Source organism: Botryllus schlosseri, chromosome 1, assembly GCF_051294905.1.
Source record: "Botryllus schlosseri isolate E-star chromosome 1, Bs_hap1, whole genome shotgun sequence".
In the NCBI taxonomy this organism is placed as follows: domain Eukaryota; kingdom Metazoa; phylum Chordata; class Ascidiacea; order Stolidobranchia; family Styelidae; genus Botryllus; species Botryllus schlosseri.
This window is the reverse complement of record NC_137236.1, coordinates 41152431-41174340: the sequence shown is the minus strand read 5'-3', so window position 1 is coordinate 41174340 and position 21910 is coordinate 41152431. Positions and strand designations below refer to the sequence as shown.

Below are 21910 nucleotides of genomic sequence, written 5' to 3'. Positions count from 1 at the left end.
TGAGTACATATCACACAATGAAATAAATAATGGTATCAGCCAAGGTTGCAAACAAGTCGCAAAGCTCCACTTTTATAGTTTTGACTCGAGTCAAGTTGAGTCATTATCAATTCACAACCGACTCAAGTCTGAGTCCAAATCAGCGAGCAGAGTCCAAGATCTGCTATTATGACTCGAGTCCAAGTCATTGTGTTGACTGCTCGGGTTCCAGTTTAAGTCTTGTTAAACCCACTTTTTATAACTTTATGTGGTGATATCGAATGGTTCGCATTTATAATATAGGGCCTACTAATTTTCCTCACTTTTAGCAGTTTCTGGTCGCATTTTCAAGTGCCAGTGCCAATAGACGAAATCCCAATAGTGTGGTTACTTGACTATTCTTCGAAATTACAATGCAATGTCGGCCTTGGCCGTCCGAGGCTCGGGTCATATGACTTGGTTCGAGTCATGCGCAATCACTCGACTCCAAGTCGAGTCATCTCCGTATTTGAGAAAATGACTCGGGTCAAGTTGAGTCATCACAGCATCAGAATAGTGTTCTACTGGCTTGCCGAGTATGAAAATTGATGCTATCGAGGTACTGCTTGCAAATATAAAACGTTTATTCTGCTTGTGGATATGGAACTCCCCAAAATCTGCTTCAAATGTTGCATCATAACAAATTTCTGTTTTGTGACGCAATAAGGCCATCTGGAAGCAGGGCAACCGCAAGCTTATTCGGCATTGTTGCGCAAGGGCGCCATATTCCAGACAGCATGGTTGCGTCACAATACCAAACTGTGTTACAATGCAAAATTCAAAGCTGATATTTTGGGGATACAGGACCACGAGCAGAATAAAATTTATATTTCCGCAATCAGCACCGCGATGGCTTTCAATGGATACTAACTTTATCAAATTTCGAGCTTGGCAAGCCAGCCAAAAAATTATTGTACAATTGCCTTTGATCAAATGGAAAGTGTGACGTCACCTAATCGCACTGAGTCGTGAGATTTTCTTGTGTCCACAACATTGTAGGACACGATGGCAACAGCCATTAGCAATCTTCAAAATTCTCCTGAAGTATGGTAACCCTACATTATAGATAGTTGGAGTTGCAATAACTAGGTGATTCGACATCATTGGTTCTTGAACTTTACTAGCCTGGCAAACCGTTACGCAAATCTCCAAGCCTTTAGTGAACCTCAAATTTTCGATGATTCGCAGAAACAGAATATACCACGTTGCACATATGATACATCACTATATAATACTGGTAGGTCTACATTAATGAACTGTGTGTGTATCAACAACAGTGTTAAATGAATGGAACCATTGCAACACGAGTTTCACACAAAGCAAGAGATTATAATGAATATCTACTGTAAATTGTTATGACTTCTGCTACACGAGTGTGTGTCTTAACATCCAGTGAACCCCTAAGACTGGATGGTGTGAACTAATGTTACGAATCACTGATCTAGAGACCAATACAAAACTAGGAAAAGGCTCGACTGTAGTACCTTGCATTCCAAAAGCGTCATCACGTTAAATTGCATTGATTGCCTGTCTATCTGTGTAACTGATTGCTAGAATACAATAAATTTACTGTGACTCATCTTCATTGTTTAGTATGATAAGACTCTTTGATATGTCAAACTACTTGGACCCATTGTCCTCAACATCCAATAATGATTCTGTTATTTTAATTTGCACTCATTTTTGAGCAGGATATGTGATCTTGTACCAATCATCGTATCATAAATGCGATAATGTGCACATTTTCAATGCAATACTGTATGGCCGCACAGTACCAAAGTTCTTTTATTGGGTTATAACAGGGGTCGCCAACTCAAAACGGGTCACGGGCCACTTTTCAAATTTCGTAGGGGCCGCGGGCCGCATGAATTCGATATCGATAAAAAATAGGCAACAACGTTCAAAAACTCTACCTCAGTACGACGGTGAGCAACCTAACAAAGGCGATGGGCACATTGACCACAAAAGAAACAATATTTTACTTAAGGATTACAAAGACAACAAAAGATCAATATCATCAATTCATTTTATTTTGAACTGTAAGCTGTGCGCGATACCTGGAAACGATTTTCAGCGACAAAGGAATCGATATTGGGACTAGCGAGATACGTGACTAGACGAAAGACCATATTCACGTTAAGCTTGATCTTGTGGGGAAGCCCTAAGCCAGTGGTTCTCAAACTTTTTTAGACACGCCCCCATATATCATACTGAAAAATCGTCATATCACAAAATGCAACCAGAATGCAAGCAATCTCAACGGCTAGTTTGATGGCATGCAAGGTTATGACTGTTGATAAGAGAATTCTATAAGATGAATTCCGGACTATACATAGAGCAAAAACAATGAATTACAGGTAAATTGCGAGGAGCGTGAAAAATTTTTTAGTTGAGCGCAACTCCGTCTCCCCGTCAGATGCTTTCGCGCCCCCTCAAGGGGCACGCGCTCCCCAGTTTTAGGAACCACGTACTGCCTTAAGCCGTTTTCAAAGCGTCTCGGTCTTGGCAGTGTTTGGGCTATTGCAAGTCAAGACAGTATGCCCATTCTTATCAGCTGATTCTCCCTCGATGGAATGTCGTTGCCATCACCACAGCCGTTTTAGCTAGTGACGAATCGTGATATTGGGCAGAAGAGAGCTTATTTTGAAACAACAACAGCAACATGTTGACACCGCGTAGTCAATTTCAGAATTTCAAATTGGTTTTCTTAGCTTTCTTCCGAAATCTCAAATCAGGTCGCGGGCCGCAAAATAGGACTCGGCGGGCCGCATGCGGCCCGCGGGTCGCGTGTTGGTGACCCCTGGGTTATAAAGTTCAAAATAAATAGCGGACCAGTTGTACTTTCGTTATTTTGATAGTTAGTATCCTTACTAGTATGCCTTTAAATTCGCATTAATTGCATAATTATTGTCACACTGCGCCAGGTATTTTTTATGTTTATAGCCACTCCACTCAGAAGTGACGGCATTCTAATCATTTTATCCGTTCACTTTACTATTTTATCTCCTAGTCAAACAACTGACCATGACTGGGCACAACGGTTCCTGTACTTTACTTCAAACTGAGATTGCAACAAGCAGTATGAATCTTTCGCGATTTCTCCAACCAATCTTTTAACTAATTGTCATTTTGGTGATTACAGAATTTAACTGGGACCGCATAGGTATATTCTTGTGTATGACTTCATCAACCGTTACATTGTACCGTGAATTTGAATATTGCATCACTGGATTTAGACTTATTGTATTCATAAGTCCGGGATTAATGCCAAAAATATTTCATTGATTGCAATATTACCCATTTTTCTGAACTCGATAGGCTCATGGTATCATTTGAAATTATGAAGAAACTGCTTGCTGCAATTTGTTTTTCCGACTGTGGCACCGTTTTAAATACGATAGCAGTCTATCTGTTAAAAATGCTGTTAGGAGTGCAATTATGTTAGAAGAGGTTTTTGGAGACACAGAACTTCAAAATAGTATTATATAATACAATCGTATTGAAATAAACCCAAATATTTTCGGCTGACTCTCGTAAACTAGTTGCTGAAGCATTCCACTGAGAAGTCTTGGCCGAAAATATTAGGGTTTATTACAATATGAATATATTGTTATTCACTTGTGTTGTACTTATGTTGTCTGTTGACATCACTTCATCATTATGTAGCCTACTGTATGTACCTAACTTTTAACTACATACTCCTATTTTTACGATAATAATTACATGTGTTTCAGATGGTTGTGATTTCTTGATGGTTAGTCCACATTCATTATGATTTTCAGTAGACTGTGTTTGTTGACAGCACAAAGGCTGAAAGCAGCTAGTGTGAAGCCACATTTAGGCTTTTTGTCTCGTTGCGCAACTTCTGTACCAGTGCAGTCTGATTTAATCAGAATACATCCTGATGTCAGCGATGCTGTGAAGAGAAAGTTACCGGTGGTTGCACTCGAGAGTACCATTATCACTCATGGAATGCCTTATCCCGAGAACTACAGGTAAATGGATTTTGTTTGGACCCTGTCAAGCAATTATAGCCGGAATTGTACAGAAAATGGGATGTTTGTGCCAGGATCTTTGCTGTGCTCATAAAAGTGGGCAGCACCTTGTGTAGAACAGATAGGTTACGGTATTTCAGAGGGGATCAGTAGCGAAGCGCTTTTACAGAATAGCCACATACATTTTGTCTGCTTGCACTGTTCAAGTGGATAATCTTTCAGACTGCTCCCACAGTTCTGTAAATTGTACAGATGGGATTTTTAAGCGTCGAAATTATTTCTGGGATAATGCAGCATTGTGAGTGAAATTGTTATAAGAACCTTATGAAGTGGACCTTGCATCATGACAACTCAATATATTTTCGAATGTTGCAAGTATTTGTAGTGTCGTTGGTCATTTTCCGATAGTCACGAAGATGCACCCAGCAATTTTAAAGGCAATCTTCTATCAATTCCCAAAAGTACGATACCTCTGCCTTTTGAAACTACTGGAGTGCTTTGCAATTCTATTTCGGCTTGATGCAGTTTTATGAATAGATATGTAGGTGGGCCTATGTATTTCGATAAAAATTTACAGCCTTACTCCTACTTATGTACGAACGCTGTCTACTTTGATCACCTCTAGGTACTTTCTGAATCAAATTGTTTGTCTTCATTTGTCTTAGTGGAATTTTTCAAACTAATGCGAAGTCGCATGACGTTTAAAATATATTTTCTAGAACTGCGATTGAAGTGGAAGATATTGTACGACAGAAGGATGTAGTGCCCGCTACTATTGCCGTAATAAATGGAATCATTCACGTAGGTAAGAAAAATTCGGTATTGTTTGTAAAGCGGTGGTTATGAAAGCCAAATTTAAGCGACCAAAATTTGAATTTGAAGTGTACGTCAGACATGATTCTTAACAACGAGTAACTTAAAATACCATACCATGGATGTCTTTATTATTCAATTGAGTGTTAAATCGATATGGAAATGAACCCAAATGTTTTCGACTGACAATTATCAGCATTAACCATCAGCAGCTAGTGAGAATTCAAAAGAAATATCCATATTACATACCATGAATGACTCTGCAGTGCTAATGGCCATGAAATAACAATAGAGGTCCTTCGTTTACTGTTAAGCTGTTTTTGGGTTCTGTCTTGTCACAATATGGCAATCTTGGTTTTTTATCAATAAAAATTAATTTGTGATTACAAAAACCATCCATACACCTTTGTAATTCAGGTTTATCCGATGACGACTTGCTAAGCCTGGCCACTTCCGAGTCGACAAGAAAAATATCTCGCAGAGGGTTATCGTCATGTGTTGCATTCGGGCACACGGGCGGAACCACTGTGTCTGCGACCATGCTGATTGCACATTGGTAAGATCGCATGTAACTGTCTGGTAGAAGTAAAAGTAGCATTGCATTCTTATCACTTGAGTTGAGTAGTGTAGGTAAGCAAAACTTTACTTGGGAAGTACTCTATTACTGGCCAACTGTGAAACCCCGGCCAAGAACCACTGTGATACACTTCAACAAACCCTCCACTGTTTTCTACTTGTGTGCATTTTTTATGAAGTATATTAAAATATATCCTATTGTATTATTGCTAGGTGCAAAATTCCGATTTTCGTTACTGGGGGTATAGGCGGTGTACATCGTGGGGCCGAGGAGACAATGGATGTCAGCTCCGATCTCACAGAGCTGGGGCGTACCCCGGTAACTGTCGTCAGTGCGGGAGTGAAATCGATTTTGGATATACCGAAGACTCTCGAATATCTGGTAATCATCATCTAATTTGTAAGCCAGCGCCAAATTAAGTACCTGGGACTTGGGTGATACCGGTTGTGGATTGAGTATAAGGCTTTGAGTGGAGCATTTGAGTATCACTCATAATGACATCGTGTCATGTCACAGTTTGGATAATGTGAATAGTTCCAACATGTACATTTTATGCGACCACAAAGAATCTAAAACCATTTGTACAATACATTTAAGATAATATAGTATTTTTCAACCATACCAATTTCATTGCGCTTTGTGACAATGCTCTGGGTTAATCAAGGGTTGTAACCAAGTCGCAAGGTTCCGAGCCACAAGTCCATCTCACTTTTATAGCATTAACTCAAGCCAAGTCGAATCATTTTCAATTCCCACCGAGCCAAGTCCAAGTCAGTGAGCAGAGGTATGGTATTATGACTCGAGTCCAAAACAAGTCATTGTATTGTCTGCTCAGTTTCGAGTTTACGTCTTGTTAAAACCACATTTTATAACACTGTTTGGTGATATCAAGTGGTTCGCATTCAAAATATACTAATTTCCTCACTTTTAGCAGTTTCTGGTGTATTTTCAAGCACCAGTACCAATTGACGCAATCCCAATAATGACTTTAGTATTCTTCGAAATTACAATGAAATGTCGGACTTAGCCATCTGAGACTCGAGTCATATGACTTGATTCGAGTCATGCACAATGACTCGAGTGTAAGTTGAGTCAATACGCAGATTGAGTCATTTCCGTATTTTGAGAAAATGACTCGAGTCATCAGAAAATCGCAACTCGAGTTACATCATGACTCGAGTCATTACCACCCTGGTATATTCGGCGCTCTATAAATTATTATATTATTATTATATGACATCAGTAACTAGTAGTTAATTCAAAATAACTTTGTGTGCTCGAGTTGTAATACATACTCTGAATATATTTCACTTAACCGTCTATCAATCAGGAGACGCAAGGTGTCACCGTCGCTTCGTTCGGAGATACCGATGACTTCCCGGCGTTCTTCACACCGAAAAGCGGGCACAAATCACAGACCAGCGTCGTCACTGCGCTTGAGGCTGCAAAGCTTATCAGAGCTTCGCAGAGACTCAACATAGACGGCGGATGTTTGATAGCAGTTCCGATTCCTGAAATGCACGCCGCGTCTGGATATGAGATTGACAAGGCTATACAGAAATCACTCGCAGAAGCTGAGTGAGTGGAACTATATTTTTATTATATAATATTATTAGCTAGGGTTGGGCACTACGATTTGAGCACTCGAACCTGAATTGACTAATATTTTGAGTCGTGCAGTGATAGATGATATACGCTCATTGCCACTAAGAGGGAATTTATCGAAAAAATTATATTTTTGATACTATTTTTCACTGTGGAAGAATGTAAACCTTGACTGGTCATGTAAAATCAAACGAAGCTGTCTCATAAAGCTACACACGTTAGCGGGAATGACATGTCTGCGAAGCTGTGATCAAGCCACAGCAGTGTCACGTAGTCCCATGAAATAGGTATGGTCGTAAAATACCGAATAATCTTTAATGTGATGTACAACTGACATTATATCCTTTGTGGTCGCATAAAAGGTACCTATTTGAACTGTCTACATCATTTTTACTGTTATGACTTCATGTGACTTCAAGCCTGATGCTTGATTCAGAATCAAATGACTCAGATACTCAATTTTTGCCCGGCCCTTGATATGTATTGCCTAAATGATACAAATCAATATATTTCGCAGGTCTCTTTCGATAACTGGAGCGGACGTCACCCCCTACATTTTGAAACGTGTCAATGAGCTGACCGTCGGACAATCTTTAAAGTCCAGTATCCTTTTAAAGAAACAGTAACATAAAAACGAATTACATCTCGGTAATAGATCTGTGTACAAAATATCTATACTATGATTATACGAAATTTCATGCCAATGACGTCACATTTTGTGATACGATTGTTGATATACAATGTTTTTCCGATTCTCTTCTAGTTGCTGACGATTAACCCTGACCAGTGTCAGCAGGATATATTCGGGTTCATTTCAATATGAATCTACCTATTCGGTTGTATTTTTAAAATACGAAACGTAAAAAGTAACTAGTTTTGCCCAAAAAACTAACGGTAGAAGCCTGAAGTATTTACCATAAATGCGTAACGCTTTAAGAAGTAGTGCTAGTAACCAGAAATCAGGTCATTATACTACTCCATAAAGGATGCAAGTAGTTCATTACTGACCACATCTGGGTATGCGAATCATTTTACCCAAAAAAACGTTTTATACACTGGTAATTACGGTATTAAAGTGATTATTGAATAAGAAAGAAGTTATACGCCTTTACGAATTTGTACAAGACGTTGCGTTGATCAAAAACAATGCAGCCGTCGGAGCTGATATCGCCGTCGAGCTGTCCAAGATATCCACCAATTCCGGACAAAGCGCAGGATCTCCCAGACCAGTCGGTATCTTACCACTAGGGCTGTGCAAAATCGAGTACCTGAGTGATTTAATTACGAATCAACTATTAGGCTTCGAGTATTTGAGTACCACTTATTATGACAGCATTCACGTGTGGATGATGTCATATGCTCAAATATTAACATTCTATGCGAACACAAATAATATAAGGCCAGGTCTACGTTACATGAAGATAATTTAGTGTTTTTTCAACCATACCTATTCGTTGCACCAATCAAGGTCTGCAGCCTTCTACGTGGGAAGAAACATACCAAAGCTATATTTCTCTCGAGTCATTTTCCCAAAATACGGAAATGACTCGACTCGAGTTAATCTGTGTATTGACTCGACTTGGACTCGAGTCATTGCGGAAGACTCGAACCAAGTCATATGACTCGAGACTCAGAAGGCCAAGACTGACGTTCATTGTAATTTCGAGGAATAGTGAAGTAATCACACTATTGCAATGGTTCCCAACCTGTGGTACGCGAAGGAAGGTCTTCCAGGTGGTACGCAAGTAGATTCTGGTATTTTTTCGATCGAAGGGAGTTATTAGTTCAGGTGGGGATGAACACAAAGATTGTTCTCCAATAAACATCAGGCTTAGCATGACTTCCTCGTACCCGACTGTAGCTTCTCACGCTATTCCCCAGCTGCTAATTTTCCCTTCTACGTGGGAGTGCCAGCGAGGATTTTCATCTCTGATGACTACCAAGTCAAAGAAACGAAACCGACTTGTTGCGCCCAGGCATGACTTTCGATGCGCTGTGAGCAAACATATGCCACGCATCGATCAGCTAGTGCAGTGTTTCTAAAACTGACCCTCCCTCCCCTTGGGGGGCGTGAAAGCATCTGAAGGTGGCGCGAAGCTGCGGCCAACTGGAAAAATTTACCTCCATCTAATTGTTTTTGCCTTCTTGCCTTTTTATATAGTCCTAATTGCATGTTTGAGAACATCTTATCAACTATCATAACCCATCATTATTCGCTGAGATTGCTAGCATTCTGGTTGCATTTTGTTATGTGACAATAAGGGGGGGGGGGGGTGGGGGGGCGATGTTTTCTCTATCATAAAAGGGGGCGTGTCTGAAAATTTTCAAGAATCGCTGAGCTAGTGGAAAATAAACAAATGCAGCCATCGCATTAAATAAATTGACGTTTGTAGTTTGGTGTTATTTCATTATTATGTTGTTCTTCTTGTGACTGGTGGTGAAAAAAAATTCCATGCGTCTTATCAACCCTGGCAGATAATGCCTAGTTTAATAGCATTTGCTATTACGCTTCGCATAGGTCAAATACGTGATTATGACGTCATAAATTACAGCAAAATTTTTGGCCGCCTTCGGCGCGCGTAACTCACGCGAGCACTGCATGAAACCTCGAAATGGTACGTGGGTGAAAAAAGGTTGGGAACCACTGCACTATTTGGATTTCGTCTATTGGTACTGATACTTGAAAATGCGACCAGAAACTGCTAAAAATGACGAAAATTAGCATATTATAAATGAAAACCACTCGATATCACCAAACAGAGTTATAAAAAGTGGGTTTAACAAGCCTTTAACTGGAAACTGAGCAGTCAACACAATGACTTGAACTCGACTCGAGTCATAATACCATGACTCGGACTCGACCCTCTGCTCGGTGACTTGGACTCGGACTTGACTCGGTGGTGAATTGAAAATGACTCGACTTGACTCGAGTCAAAACTATAAAAGTGAGATTGACTTGCGACTCGGAGCCTTGTGACTTGGTTACAACCCTGCTAGAAGCATTATGCCAAGTTTTACTTACAACTCAATGATGCATTTATTGTTTTTGATTTTATCTTCGTTTTGCAGGTGGTTATCGGTGCTACTAATATTGACATCGTTTCAAAGGCATCTTCTGATATCTTGTACGACGGACCTTCGAATCCGGCCGATATCAGCTGCACGCTCGGTGGAGTTGGGAGGAATATCGCAGGTTTGATATTTTGTGATCACCAGGGTTGTATGTAATGACTTCATTTTGACTCGAGTGATTGTGCATGACTCGGACCAAGTCATATGACTCGAGACTAAGCTGGCCAAGACAGACATTTCATTGTAACTTCGAAGAATAGGGAAGTCACCACATGATTGGTATTTCGCCTATCAGTCCTGAATCAGAGGTGGTCAAAGTAGTCACCGTCGCTACTCAAGTAGAAGTAGAAGTAACGGCGGAATTTCTACTCAAGTAGAAGTAGGAGTGGTGGTTCACAAGTAAGTAAGTAAGTAGGTATTCTACGCTTATTTTTGCCTACAAAACTGAAAACTGTCAAGTAGACGTAGAAGTAGCCTGAAATCATAACTACTTGAAAAGTTGTGTGAGTAGGAAAAATTTACTTCAAGTACTTCAAAAAGTAGAAGTACTTCGTTACTGACCACCTCTGGTCCTGATACTTGAAAAATACGGCCAAAAACGGTTAGGACTGAGGAAAATTGCGATAATATGAATGTGAGCCATTCTCTAGCACTCGAACAGAGTTGAAAAAAAATGAGTAGAACCCAAAACCTGAACAGTGAACAAAATGGACTCGAGTCAAAACGCAATGACTCGAACTCGACCCTCTACTCACTGATTTGGACTCGGACTTGACTCGGTGGTGAATTAAAAATGACTTGTCTCGACTCGAGTCAAAACTATAAAAGTGAGATTGACTTGTGGCTCGGTACCTTATGACTTTGTTTCAACCCTGGTGGTCATCGATAGTATTCAACTGAAAATTAAGATAGCTTCATAAATATCTACTCAGCACAAATACAAATAATGATATCCGAGACATCAAAAGTAATTCTAGTGTGAGTATAAAATGATTGTCTGAAAAGTACCTAAGTAATTACACCTGTGGATTTGGTATTTTCATAACTGAAATTTATCATTTCAGAAAGCTTATCAAGGCTCGGGAACGACCCGGCCTTTGTTACACTGCTCGGAAGTGACAAACTGGGAGATATGGCGGAGAACGAAATGAGCCAATATTTGGTAAGACCTAACGGTGATAAAGCGTATTGATTTTGACATGAATAGCCCAAAAGCGAGTAGTAATTCTCAGAGGTAATTTTGCAATAACTACAGGTAATCTTGTTGTGGTGACGAAATATAACGTCATTTTTCAGATTTGACTCCCTCATAACCCGTCGTCTATCTTTTAGGCCAAAATTTAACGTCTTTCGTGGTCTATTTGGGCATTTTTGGCTAAAAATGAGGACAGCTTTGTCCAAAAGGAGGGATTTTGGCAAAGGGAGGACATTTCTCTAAAAAGGATGACAAATTCTCAGAATTATAGCTACACAGTTTCTTCCAAATTAAATTAGGATTAGAATTATAGCAACACAGTTTCTTTACAAAATAATATTAAAATTAGAACTATAGCTACACAGTTTTTTCCAAATTAAATGACGATTAGAATATAGCAACACAGTTTTTTTTAATTGAGTAATAATTATATTTATAGCAACGCAGTTGTTTCGCAAATTAGATTAAAATTAGAAATATAGCAGCACAGTTTTTTTTTCAAATCATATTTGACTTGAAATCAAGGCAACACGGTCTTTTCCAGATTAAATTGGAATTATAGCTACACAATTTCCGTTCCAAATTAAATCAAAATTATGGCAGCACATTTTTTTCCAAATTAGATTAAGTTTAGAAATATAGCTATATCACTCTTTTTTCCAAACTCAAATAAATTTAGAATTGTAGCTATAAACGTTTTTTTCATATTAAATTTGAATTAGAATTACTGCAGCCGCAAAAACTTGGACACTGAACCGTGTTCAGTCCATAGTTCATTCCCATAAGCACGAAAACAGCAAATGTCGGTACAGTTAGCCCGGCTTGGTTCACCCTATACGGTTCCTCTGTAGCATTTACAGGAGAAACTGAAATTCAATTGGAATTAAAGTCAGAACATACATACATTTCACAAATTTGATGAGAATTATCTCAGGAATTTTATGATTTTGAGTACACGATTTTTAATTTCAACAACGGACCAATTTGTGTTTAACCAGGATACATCGTTTGCAAAGAAAATCGCGGGCCATGCATCGGGAATGTATGTAGCAGTCATGGACAAGACTGGCTCCTTGAAGTTGGGCAGCGAAAATTTATCGATAAACAACAGGTTCAGCCACATTTTTTTTTATTTGCATGACCCGTAGCATCAAAGCATCTTGGTAGTTATTCTTTAGTTCAGTGCTGTAACAAATTCACACGGTTTCGAGTCACGAGTCAATCTCACTTTCCCGAGTCAAGTCCAAGTCGGAGGATTGAGTCCGAGTTCCAGTCATTGTGTTCACTCTTCCGTCTCGAGTTTGAGTCACGTTCAACCAGGGTAGCAACCAAGTCGCAAGGTTCCGTGTCACAAGTCAATCTCACAATCATAGTTTTGACTCGAGTCAAGTCGAGTCATTTCAATTCACCACCGAGTCAAGTCCGAGTCCAATCCAGCTAGTAGAGGGTCGAGTCCAAGTCATATAGTGTTTTCTGAGTCCAAGTCATTGTGTTTACCATTCAGTATTCAGTTGAACCAACACTTTCTGGCCCTATTTTCCAAGTATCAGGACTGATAGACGAAATACCAATCATGGGGTGACTTTGCTATTCTTCGAAGTTGCTATGAAATGTCTTGGCCGGTCTTGGCTGTCCTAGTCTCGAGTCATATGAATCAATACACAAATCGAGTCGAGTCATTTTACGTATTTGAAAAAATGACTCGAGTCAAGTCAAGTCACCGAAAAATAGCGACTCGAGTCTTTACAACCCTGTTACAAAAAATTGACTCAAATCGGGTCAAGTCATTATCCGTATTTTAAGATATTGTCTCTAGGCGAGTCACCAAATATTCACGTGTCGAATAATGATTCGTTGAGTTGTCACAGACCTGTGTTAAATACATGTCATTTTGTGGAACAGGATACACAATTAAGGGGAATAGCAATTCAAAATTTCGAAAAAATATAAAAATTTTCAATTTTTTTTTCTTGGCTTGAAATATCGACATATTACCTATACTCTTACCTCATGGCCTTATCTTACCCAAAACATAACTAATAACTTCATAATTTCGATTTTCATCGGCACCGGTTTAGAATCTTTTATTACTGGTTTTACTGTTTATTAATGTTTTTCTCCATTATAAAATTTGGTAAAATTTTGTGGAACAGCTTCACGGTAAATCAAAAATTTGTATGACATATATGTCGTATAGTATTCGCTGAGGTTTTTTTTTGAAAAGCTAACATAGAGACCTGTGTTATGCTAAGAGACGTTTGGCCTAGTTCTACCTTGCTCTGAATTACAGAGCTTCACAGCAAACTTTTTGAAAAAAAGACCTGAAATTTCAAAATTTCAAAATGGAATTTCTGATAGAGGGGTTGCACGTATTCCTTCAAATTTTAGCATAACAGAGCACTGTCCTAGTACTTCCAAAATAAGGCGTTAGATTGGAAGAAAGGGCTTCACAATATTGAGATTTTGCATTCCCCGTGTCGGAGCATTTTTTCTCCTTCAAATCCACATTCTGCAGGGTAGTACTAAACTTTATGTTTTTTCGTATACAGCAAAGCGACATCTAGCGGCTGTGAAAATTTCATGGTGATTGGGGTAGCCATCTGGGAGTTAGGTTTTTGACTGGCTAGTCCCATTAAATCACCCACAGGACAATTACTATACTTACTAATCTGGCTTTCGCCATACTTTACTTAGATTCTCTACTGAAATGATACGGGAACATGAAGATTTAATCGGTCGAGCGCCTCTAGTATGCATCGACGCGAATTTGCCCAAAGAAACAATCTGTTATATCTGTGATTTATGCAAAAGGTGGGTGAGCTTTGTGTACCATGCTTTATTTTATTTTATAATTATAGACTGACAATATACAGAGTTATCTACATTTATGTTTCGCATGCATCATCAACTCTATATTCCTGACTCAATTCAGAATGAATAGCGACCCAATATGTACTGCAATCATATTGCAAAATACAATGGCTTGCATATACATTAGTGCTGTTCAAAAATATAAAAAAATACCGGCTACTTGATAAAATTGTTCCGTTTTTTTTTTCGCTCGATTCCAACCAGTGGAAGCAAGGTTCTTGTAGTGGAAAATTTTGGATTTATGTAATAAAAATCAATATCCTATATAATTTTTTCAAGTTTCACTGGGCGCTCCATGAAATTGTTAGGTTCTCTAAAAAGTAGGCTCAATTCTAACCCTTAGAAGCAAAATTATTGAAGTAGAAAATTATGGATTCATTTAACATATAATGTATCAAATTTTTTTCAAATGTTACTGGCTACCTCGTGGAATTGTTAGGTCACATGAAAAAAGGATCCACAACAAATTTGGTTCGATTCCAACCAGTAGAAGCGAAGTTAATGAGTAAAAAATTTAGGGATTTGTAAAAGATAGTATTTATGGTGGCAAGTTCATTAAATATTTATTATTAGATCTATGAAATCTTAAATTTTGAACTGCAATAACTTCGCCTCTACCTAACAATTTTGTCGAGTAGCCAGTCAAATTCGAAGAAATGAAAAGTTATTTTAAAACAGTCCTAATGTTAGGTTTACCATATTTTGGGAATCTGCAAAGAGGACACTTCTTGAAAATTCCGAAACTCAAAATACCGTGGTAAAATCCGTAAAAATTGGTAAATTTATTGCGAATTTGTATTTGTTTGACTAAAAAAGGTCAATTTTCGGACTCGATTCTAGATATACACGCTTTTATTGAATTTTCCGATGGTTGATTAAAAAAAGGTCAACTTTCTGCCTCGACTTCGGAAAGGCCTGCCAGACCGTTACTTGAGTCCTGATTTCCAATATCTCAGTTTAATTTCAACATACATTTAACCACCAAAATTTTCAAAAAAGAGGACAAATCCTCAAAACAGAGATTTTGGAGTCCTCGGAGGACACTTTCAAAAATCCTAATTGCAACCTTGTATTCACCTCGGTTAAAACTACTGATTCCTCACGTCACAAGGATGAGCTTCCCGCAGCCCCAACACATCTGAGTATGTAGTTACTCCTGCCATTTACCTGTATTTTACTGTTTGTTTTTTCGGCTATAACTAGTTTTGTGACTTTACGACCAGCGGTTGCCAAGATACGCAATTTTAGCCCCTGGCGCACTGAAATTGGGGTGTTGCTGACTGGAAAATTCAATTTTTATTGAAGTTTCATGTCACATGTCGGGATTTGAGAACCCCTTTTTTGATTTAAAAAAAGAGTCAATTTCACTCTACCCTACTAACTAACAACGGACAGAAAACACAACCCATCCAACTGTTGGTACGTTGTATTTGTATATGTTTGTCCTTGATGTTTTTGTGGCATAAACACAGACTCATGATATACAAACACACGATCAGTGTAATTTGTGATTGAATATCGGTTGCTCGTCAAATTCAGCTGCGAAACGAAGCTCTTTTACGAACCGACTGGGTCATTAAAAGCGGACCGGCCGTTTTACGGGAACGCGTGGAAAGCCATCGACTATCTGAGCCCGAATCTGGAGGAGTTCCAAGTGATCGTGGCCACTGTAACGGGAAAAAGTCCACGTTTTAATTTTGATGGTAATTGATAACTGCTTTTGAACTAGAATAGTGGTTCTTGATCGGTGTTCCCAGGAACCCCATGCCTATACTCATGCATATTTTCGATACGTCGTGTGCGCTGCAGTGGCGTACACCGGGGAGGTTGGGGTTCCAATTTTGCCTCCGATATGTATATGCTCAGTAGGGTGTTTTTTTACGTATCATAATAAGTCAAAATTGTAGCGTTAGGTCAAAAAACTTGTCAAAATTGTTTACAAAGTCAAAAGTTTTTTGCAACCTGCATTTGTTTGTATCGTAGATGTTTGCAGTGTCGGTGAACTTACTATTTGACATTTTACAGCTTGTAGCCTACTTTATAGGCCTACCGTTGTAGACAGACACTTTCTACCCGAGAATGTAGGAAAGTATCTTTCGTTGTACTACAAGAAATTTTGAATTATTTCTACCATAATGCGTGATGTGACAAGTTCTTGCAGTCCAAACTAAGTCAATGTTTTTGAAGTTAAAAATGTCAAAATTTCCCGTTCTAAGGTCAAAAAATCATGCTACTCATGAGCAATAACATGCTGTTATATTACGACCAAAAATACGGTGACACTTTTTAAGATGAAGCCACTCATTTTTGAATTTGTATCTGAAAGGGAGCAGCAGAAATCACTCTGAGTTACAGTGAATATTTATCATAATCTTGTTATTTCAAGTGAAGATCAGGTTTTAGAGGTTTTGTACTTAAATCACTATGTTGATGCACAGTTTATTTCCTGCACCAGTATCTTATACGAGAGTATTAAGATGTGTGGCATAGTTCATATTTAAATTGTCATTCTTTGGAAACGTTAATACAGAAGATCAAAATTCAATGTGACAATTTGACAAACGTATTGTTTTCGTTCAGCGAGTTATGATATTGTTATTACCCTTGCCTTCTTCAGAAAACAAACTTTTGGATGGTGACGATCTACGTTCCATGCTGATGGCCTGCAATCCACTGTTGGAGCATGTCGAATGCCTCATCGTGACTTTGGCGAAAAACGGAGTCATGACCTTCAACCGTGTAAGTTTAATCGGCTCCTAGGCGATTGAAAGCATTGTAATACCGATGTTCAAGTCAGTCAATACACATATTGACTCGAGTTGAGTCATTTTTGTATTTTGAAAAAAATGACTCGAGTCAAGTCGAGTCATCAGAAAATCATGGCTCGAGTCGAGTCATGACTCGAGTCAATACAGCCCTGTTTTGAGGGGTTCCAGGGTTCCATATTATCGTAATCTGTACCCCGGTAGCTCTCCATTGCCACCTACTTTATCTAATTTCACGCTCATTAAGTCAGTTGAATGTTACCGTAAAATTGCCTTTAGCCAAATAGAAACTGTGGCGTACACCAATCGCAGTGAGCCGTGAGATTCGCATGTGTCCACACCATTGTATGACACTATGATAAAACCATGTCAACCTATTTGTTTCATTCTAATGTTTATGATTCAGAGTGAGCAGTCAATTGGCCGTCTACAACGGTAGGCCTATTAGGTAGGTCACAAGTTGGCAAATGGTAAGTTTGCCGACAGTGCAAACATGTATGATACAAACGAAATGCTGGTTGCAAAATGTTTTTGACTTTGACATGTCAAAAAATCGCCCACCAGAATGACTCTTGAGCTAGCAATGGTAGCAAAATCACACACCAGAATGACTTGTCTTTTCTAACTGGTAAATATGGAAATGGAAAAATATGGAAGTGACTCGACTTTGACTCGAGTCAATGCGCATGACCCGAACAAAGTCATATGGCTCGGGACTCAGACGTCCAAAACCGACATTTCATTGTAATTTCAAAGAATAGTAAAGTAACCACACTATTGGGATTTCATCTATTGGCACTGATACTTAAAAATGTGACAAGAGACTGCTAAAAGTAACGGAAATTAGTATATTATATGCAAACCATTCGATATCACCAAACTGAGTTATAAAATGTTGGTTGAACAAGACTTCAACAGGAAACTGAACAGTCATCACAATGACTTGGACTCTAGTCATAATATCATGATTCGACCCTCTGCTCACTGTCTTGAACTTGAGCTACTTGGCTCGGTGGTGAATCGAAAATGACTCTAGTCGAAACTATAAAAGCGAGATTGACTCGTGACTTGGTCACAACCCTGGTAGTTTGTACAAAATTTCAACCCTAAAAGTCAATTCAAACCTATCCCAAAATGACTCATGAATCGAAAAAATTGTCGCAGAACTCTCTCTTATTCCTTCGCGATTTTTCAGGACCGTAACCGACCGCAGGGTATCATGGGGCTGCATTACCCGATATCATCGATCCCAAGGCTCGAATTCATGGGGTTGCCCATCAAGAATGTAAGCGGATCGGGAGACTCGTTGGCGGCCGCGTTCATCCATGGCCTACTGAATCACGAGTCGATAGAAACCAGCGTAAAAATGGGAGTACTAGCGGCACAGCTGTCGCTAAGAGCAGAACACGCAGTACCGCCAAACCTCGACGTACGCCTGTTTCGCGATGTGGAAAATTTAGACTGGACGCCAACGTCTGTATTTTGAATCAAAATTATGTGTCGTGCCAAGTCCAGGTTAATTATTTGACATCGTGTCTTCATAATGGTAAGATATACTTGAAAAATTCAAATATATACCTATATGTCACGTGATCGTGGAGTAAATCAGACAGGTAATGCTCATATCTATGACATAGGTGATCCGAACCAGAGCTAAACAACTATAATGTTTTGGCGTTTCTTCGATAGTAGGAAGACATCGAACAATGTTCACCATGATCACCAATGAATGCTTCTCATGAGCGTGCCCTTGTCGAGACGAATATTTGGGTTGGGAGAGGGTTAGTGTCAAAGTTGGGGTTAGGGTGTCCCCATATTAGGGTTGAAAGAAGAGGGTTTAGAATTGAAGGAGGAGATCCCAACTTTGACCCTAGCCCTGATAATCTGATATTCCCCCCTTCCCCAACCCTAGTATCCCCCACCTTCAATGCTAATATATCCCACTTCCCCAACCCTACTACCCCCTCCTCCAACCCTAATCTTGTGATACCCTAATATCCTCCCCCAACATTAATATCCCTCCACCCAACCCTAATATCCCCCACCCCAACCCTAATATCCCACTCCCCTAACCCTAATCTCCCCCTCCATCCCTAATCTTGGGATACCATAATGCCAACACTAATATCCTCCCTCTACCAGCCATAATATCCCCAACCTTAATATCGCTCTCCCCCAACGCGGAATAAAAAGTATTTATTTCGACGTTTAGAAATTGTGACGTGGTCATGAGAAACATATATTGGTGATCGTGGTGAACATTGTTCGATGGCTGCCTGCTATCGAAGAAGTGCTGAAATTTTTAGCTTTTCCAAAACAGATTAGAATGACTGAATTCTGAAAACTTGGAAATCAAATTAAATTGCGAATCAAAAAGACATACAACAAAAATCTACTTCAGTTCATTTTAAATTACAATTGATTGTCGTAAATATGAGAGTGGCAAATGTTTATGCACCACGCTTGGCTTGTTTCGCACAACGCAGTTGTGTCGCATTTTCAGGAAAGCCATCAATTAGATTAGAGCAGTGGTTCCCAAACGGGGGGCGCGCCCCTCTTGGGAGGGCGTGAAAGCTCTGAAGGGGGGCGCGCGGTCAACTTAAAACTGTTTCTCTATATACACCGAATTTCATCAACAGTTATAACCTTCCATGCCATCGAACAATCTGTTGGGGTTGCTAGCATTCCGGTTGGATTTTGTTATACGACAATAAGGGGGTGCGAAAATTTCACTATCATAAAGGGGGGCGTGTCTAAAAAAAGGTTGGGAACCACTGGTGTTGAGGTAAAATGAGCTCATAGAAACATTTCCTGGATTAAATTAACCACATTCAACGAGAATTAACTAGTTTTTCAAGTCTGACCTGAACCAGGGTTCTAACCAAGTCACAAGGCTCCGAGTCGATCTCACTTTCATAGTTTTGACTCGAGTCAAGTCCGAGACCAAGTCAGCAATCAGAGGATCGAGTCTGAGTCGTAGTATTATTGTGCTCAAGTTCGAGTACAAGTCATTGTGTTTACTGCTCAGTTTTCAGTTTAAGTCTTTTAAACCCACTTTTTGTAACAATGTTTGGTGATATCGAATGGTTCGCAATTATAATATACCAATTTTACCAACTTTTAGCAGTTTCTGATCGCCTTTTCAAGTGCCAGTACCAATAGACATAATCCCAATAATGTGGCAACTTTACTATTCTTCGAAATTGCAATAAAATGTCGGTCTTGGCCGTCTGATTCTCAAGTCTTGAGTCCAATGACTCGAGTCGAGTCATTTTTGAATTTTGCGAAAATGACTCGAGTCAAGTCGAGTCATCAGAAAATCGTGACTCGAGTCATTACATCCCTGTCTGCCCTGAACTAATGCTGCGGGTTGTGTAATACTTCGTATAATTCTTTCCAGTAATTTCGTCTTTTTTTCTTGTTTCAAATGATAATACCAATCCAAATTCGTTGTGTGATACTCATTCTTCATACAATAACTTAAATTTCAGTTTCACTAGCCCCTATCTCCTGATTGACTTATATTGATATTGACGGATAGCTGTAATGCAATAGCCTAATAAAATGCCTCGTTTTAATCTTATTTTTACAACTGAAGCGAATGTGATATGACGAAAAATGAGAATGGCATATCCCATGACTACCAATTCTCGAGTCTCGGAAAACTGTTAAGCTAGGTTCGAATTCGGGACCATCGCTTTTCCACTGTGCTATATTTTGAGTCATGCCTCATATAGACACTCTTGTAGTTAATGATAAATTGATCTCCTTATCCCGGTAACGTCACCGGTGGGGAATTACATACGTACGTACATTAGGGCTGTTCAAAAATAACTTTTTTTCCCGGATTCATGCCATTCACTGATTAAATTGTCAGGTTACTCTAAAAAACGCTGCACACCAAATTTGGTTCAATTCTAACAAGTATAGGACTCCGCAGATCCAATTAAAATTTTTAATTTATTATGGAAAATTAAAAATAAAAATTTTTCAAATATTTTTGCCAACCCCATGAAATTGTCTGTCTTCAAAGACGTTGCAAAACAAATTTGAGTCAATTCCGACCATTAGAAGCGGAGTTATGTGAGTTTTTCGTTGAAAAATCGCGGATTATCCACCAATCAGGGATAATCCGAGAATTATCAACGAAAAACTCACATAACTCCGCTTCTACTGGTCGGAATTGACTCAAATTTGTTTTGCAACGTCATTGAAGACAGCTCAACAATTTCATGGGGTTGGCAAAAAAATTTGAAAAATTTTAATTTTTAATTTTCCATAATAAATTAAAAATTTTAATTGGATCTGCGGAGTCCTATACTTGTTAGAATTGAACCAAATTTGGTGAGCAGCGTTTTTTAGAGTAACCTGACAATTTATTCAGTGAATGGCATGAATCCAGGAAAAAAAGTTATTTTTGAACAGCCCTAACGTACATACTTTATGACCGGCAGATTGATATCGCAATGTTGTTTGTACGTCAGTGTTTCGGCTGGCTGAAGAAAGACGTCGCTCGATCAGTATCAAAACTGCAATGATCTCTTAATACGTACTACCGAGCATAGTGCAATAGCATGAATGTACTGTACAGTTTTGATATTCAGTATCATACACCCTTTATGTAATATAATGTGTGTGTGATCCATCGCATCTTGAAATAACACCAAACGTTTTATGATGCATAAATTTGCTCATACAAGGGTATATTCTTATCGGTATGTGTCTTGATATATTTAGTCCAATCGTTGGTGCTCCTTGCTCCTTCCAATGCAGATCAGAAGTATCATTTCATGCCAACAGAAAGTTGAGAATATAGATATACCGCAAAAACCAACAGTCGTGGTTCTTTTCACTGCGGGCATTCATGGGATTTAGATCATCAAACTAAATCAATCTCAAATTGCTCAGCTGTGTAGGTTTCAGGGATTAACGTGGATTAGGATGTGAAAAAACAGGATTTGCGATATTTTGTCAGATTTGGATTGGATTGGCATTGAAG

The 21910-nt window shown here is 39.0% G+C and overlaps 2 protein-coding genes and 1 long non-coding RNA gene across 3 annotated transcripts in view; 2 read left to right on the top strand and 1 right to left on the bottom strand.

Annotated features, from left to right (window-relative positions):
* LOC145436382 (protein bicaudal C homolog 1-like) overlaps positions 1-21910 on the bottom strand; it is a 788516-nt gene that overhangs the window by 22578 nt on the left and 744028 nt on the right. The gene's annotated exons all lie outside the window — the stretch shown is intronic.
* Positions 1-21910, top strand: part of LOC145436956 (uncharacterized) — a 416296-nt gene that overhangs the window by 26340 nt on the left and 368046 nt on the right. The window lies entirely within an intron of this gene.
* On the top strand, positions 2804-21745 carry LOC145449925 (uncharacterized). Its single transcript, XM_080328366.1, has 14 exons — positions 2804-4013; positions 4733-4818; positions 5244-5382; positions 5616-5784; positions 6734-6981; positions 7526-7611; positions 8134-8237; positions 10078-10201; positions 11145-11242; positions 12274-12386; positions 13970-14086; positions 15686-15849; positions 16764-16885; positions 18107-21745. Exons 1-14 carry the CDS (start codon positions 3790-3792, stop codon positions 18395-18397), a joined length of 2085 nt encoding a protein of 694 aa, XP_080184492.1. The 5' UTR covers positions 2804-3789; the 3' UTR covers positions 18398-21745.

Bases quoted from the DNA above. Each gene is read 5' to 3' on its own strand.
- LOC145449925 (XM_080328366.1), top strand. From the start codon at position 3,790: ATGATTTTCAGTAGACTGTGTTTGTTGACAGCACAAAGGCTGAAAGCA. The intron at 5,785-6,733 runs GTAATCATCATC...TCTATCAATCAG, and splicing joins CGAAGACTCTCGAATATCTG to GAGACGCAAGGTGTCACCGT. The intron at 15,850-16,763 runs GTAATTGATAAC...TGCCTTCTTCAG, and splicing joins TCCACGTTTTAATTTTGATG to AAAACAAACTTTTGGATGGT.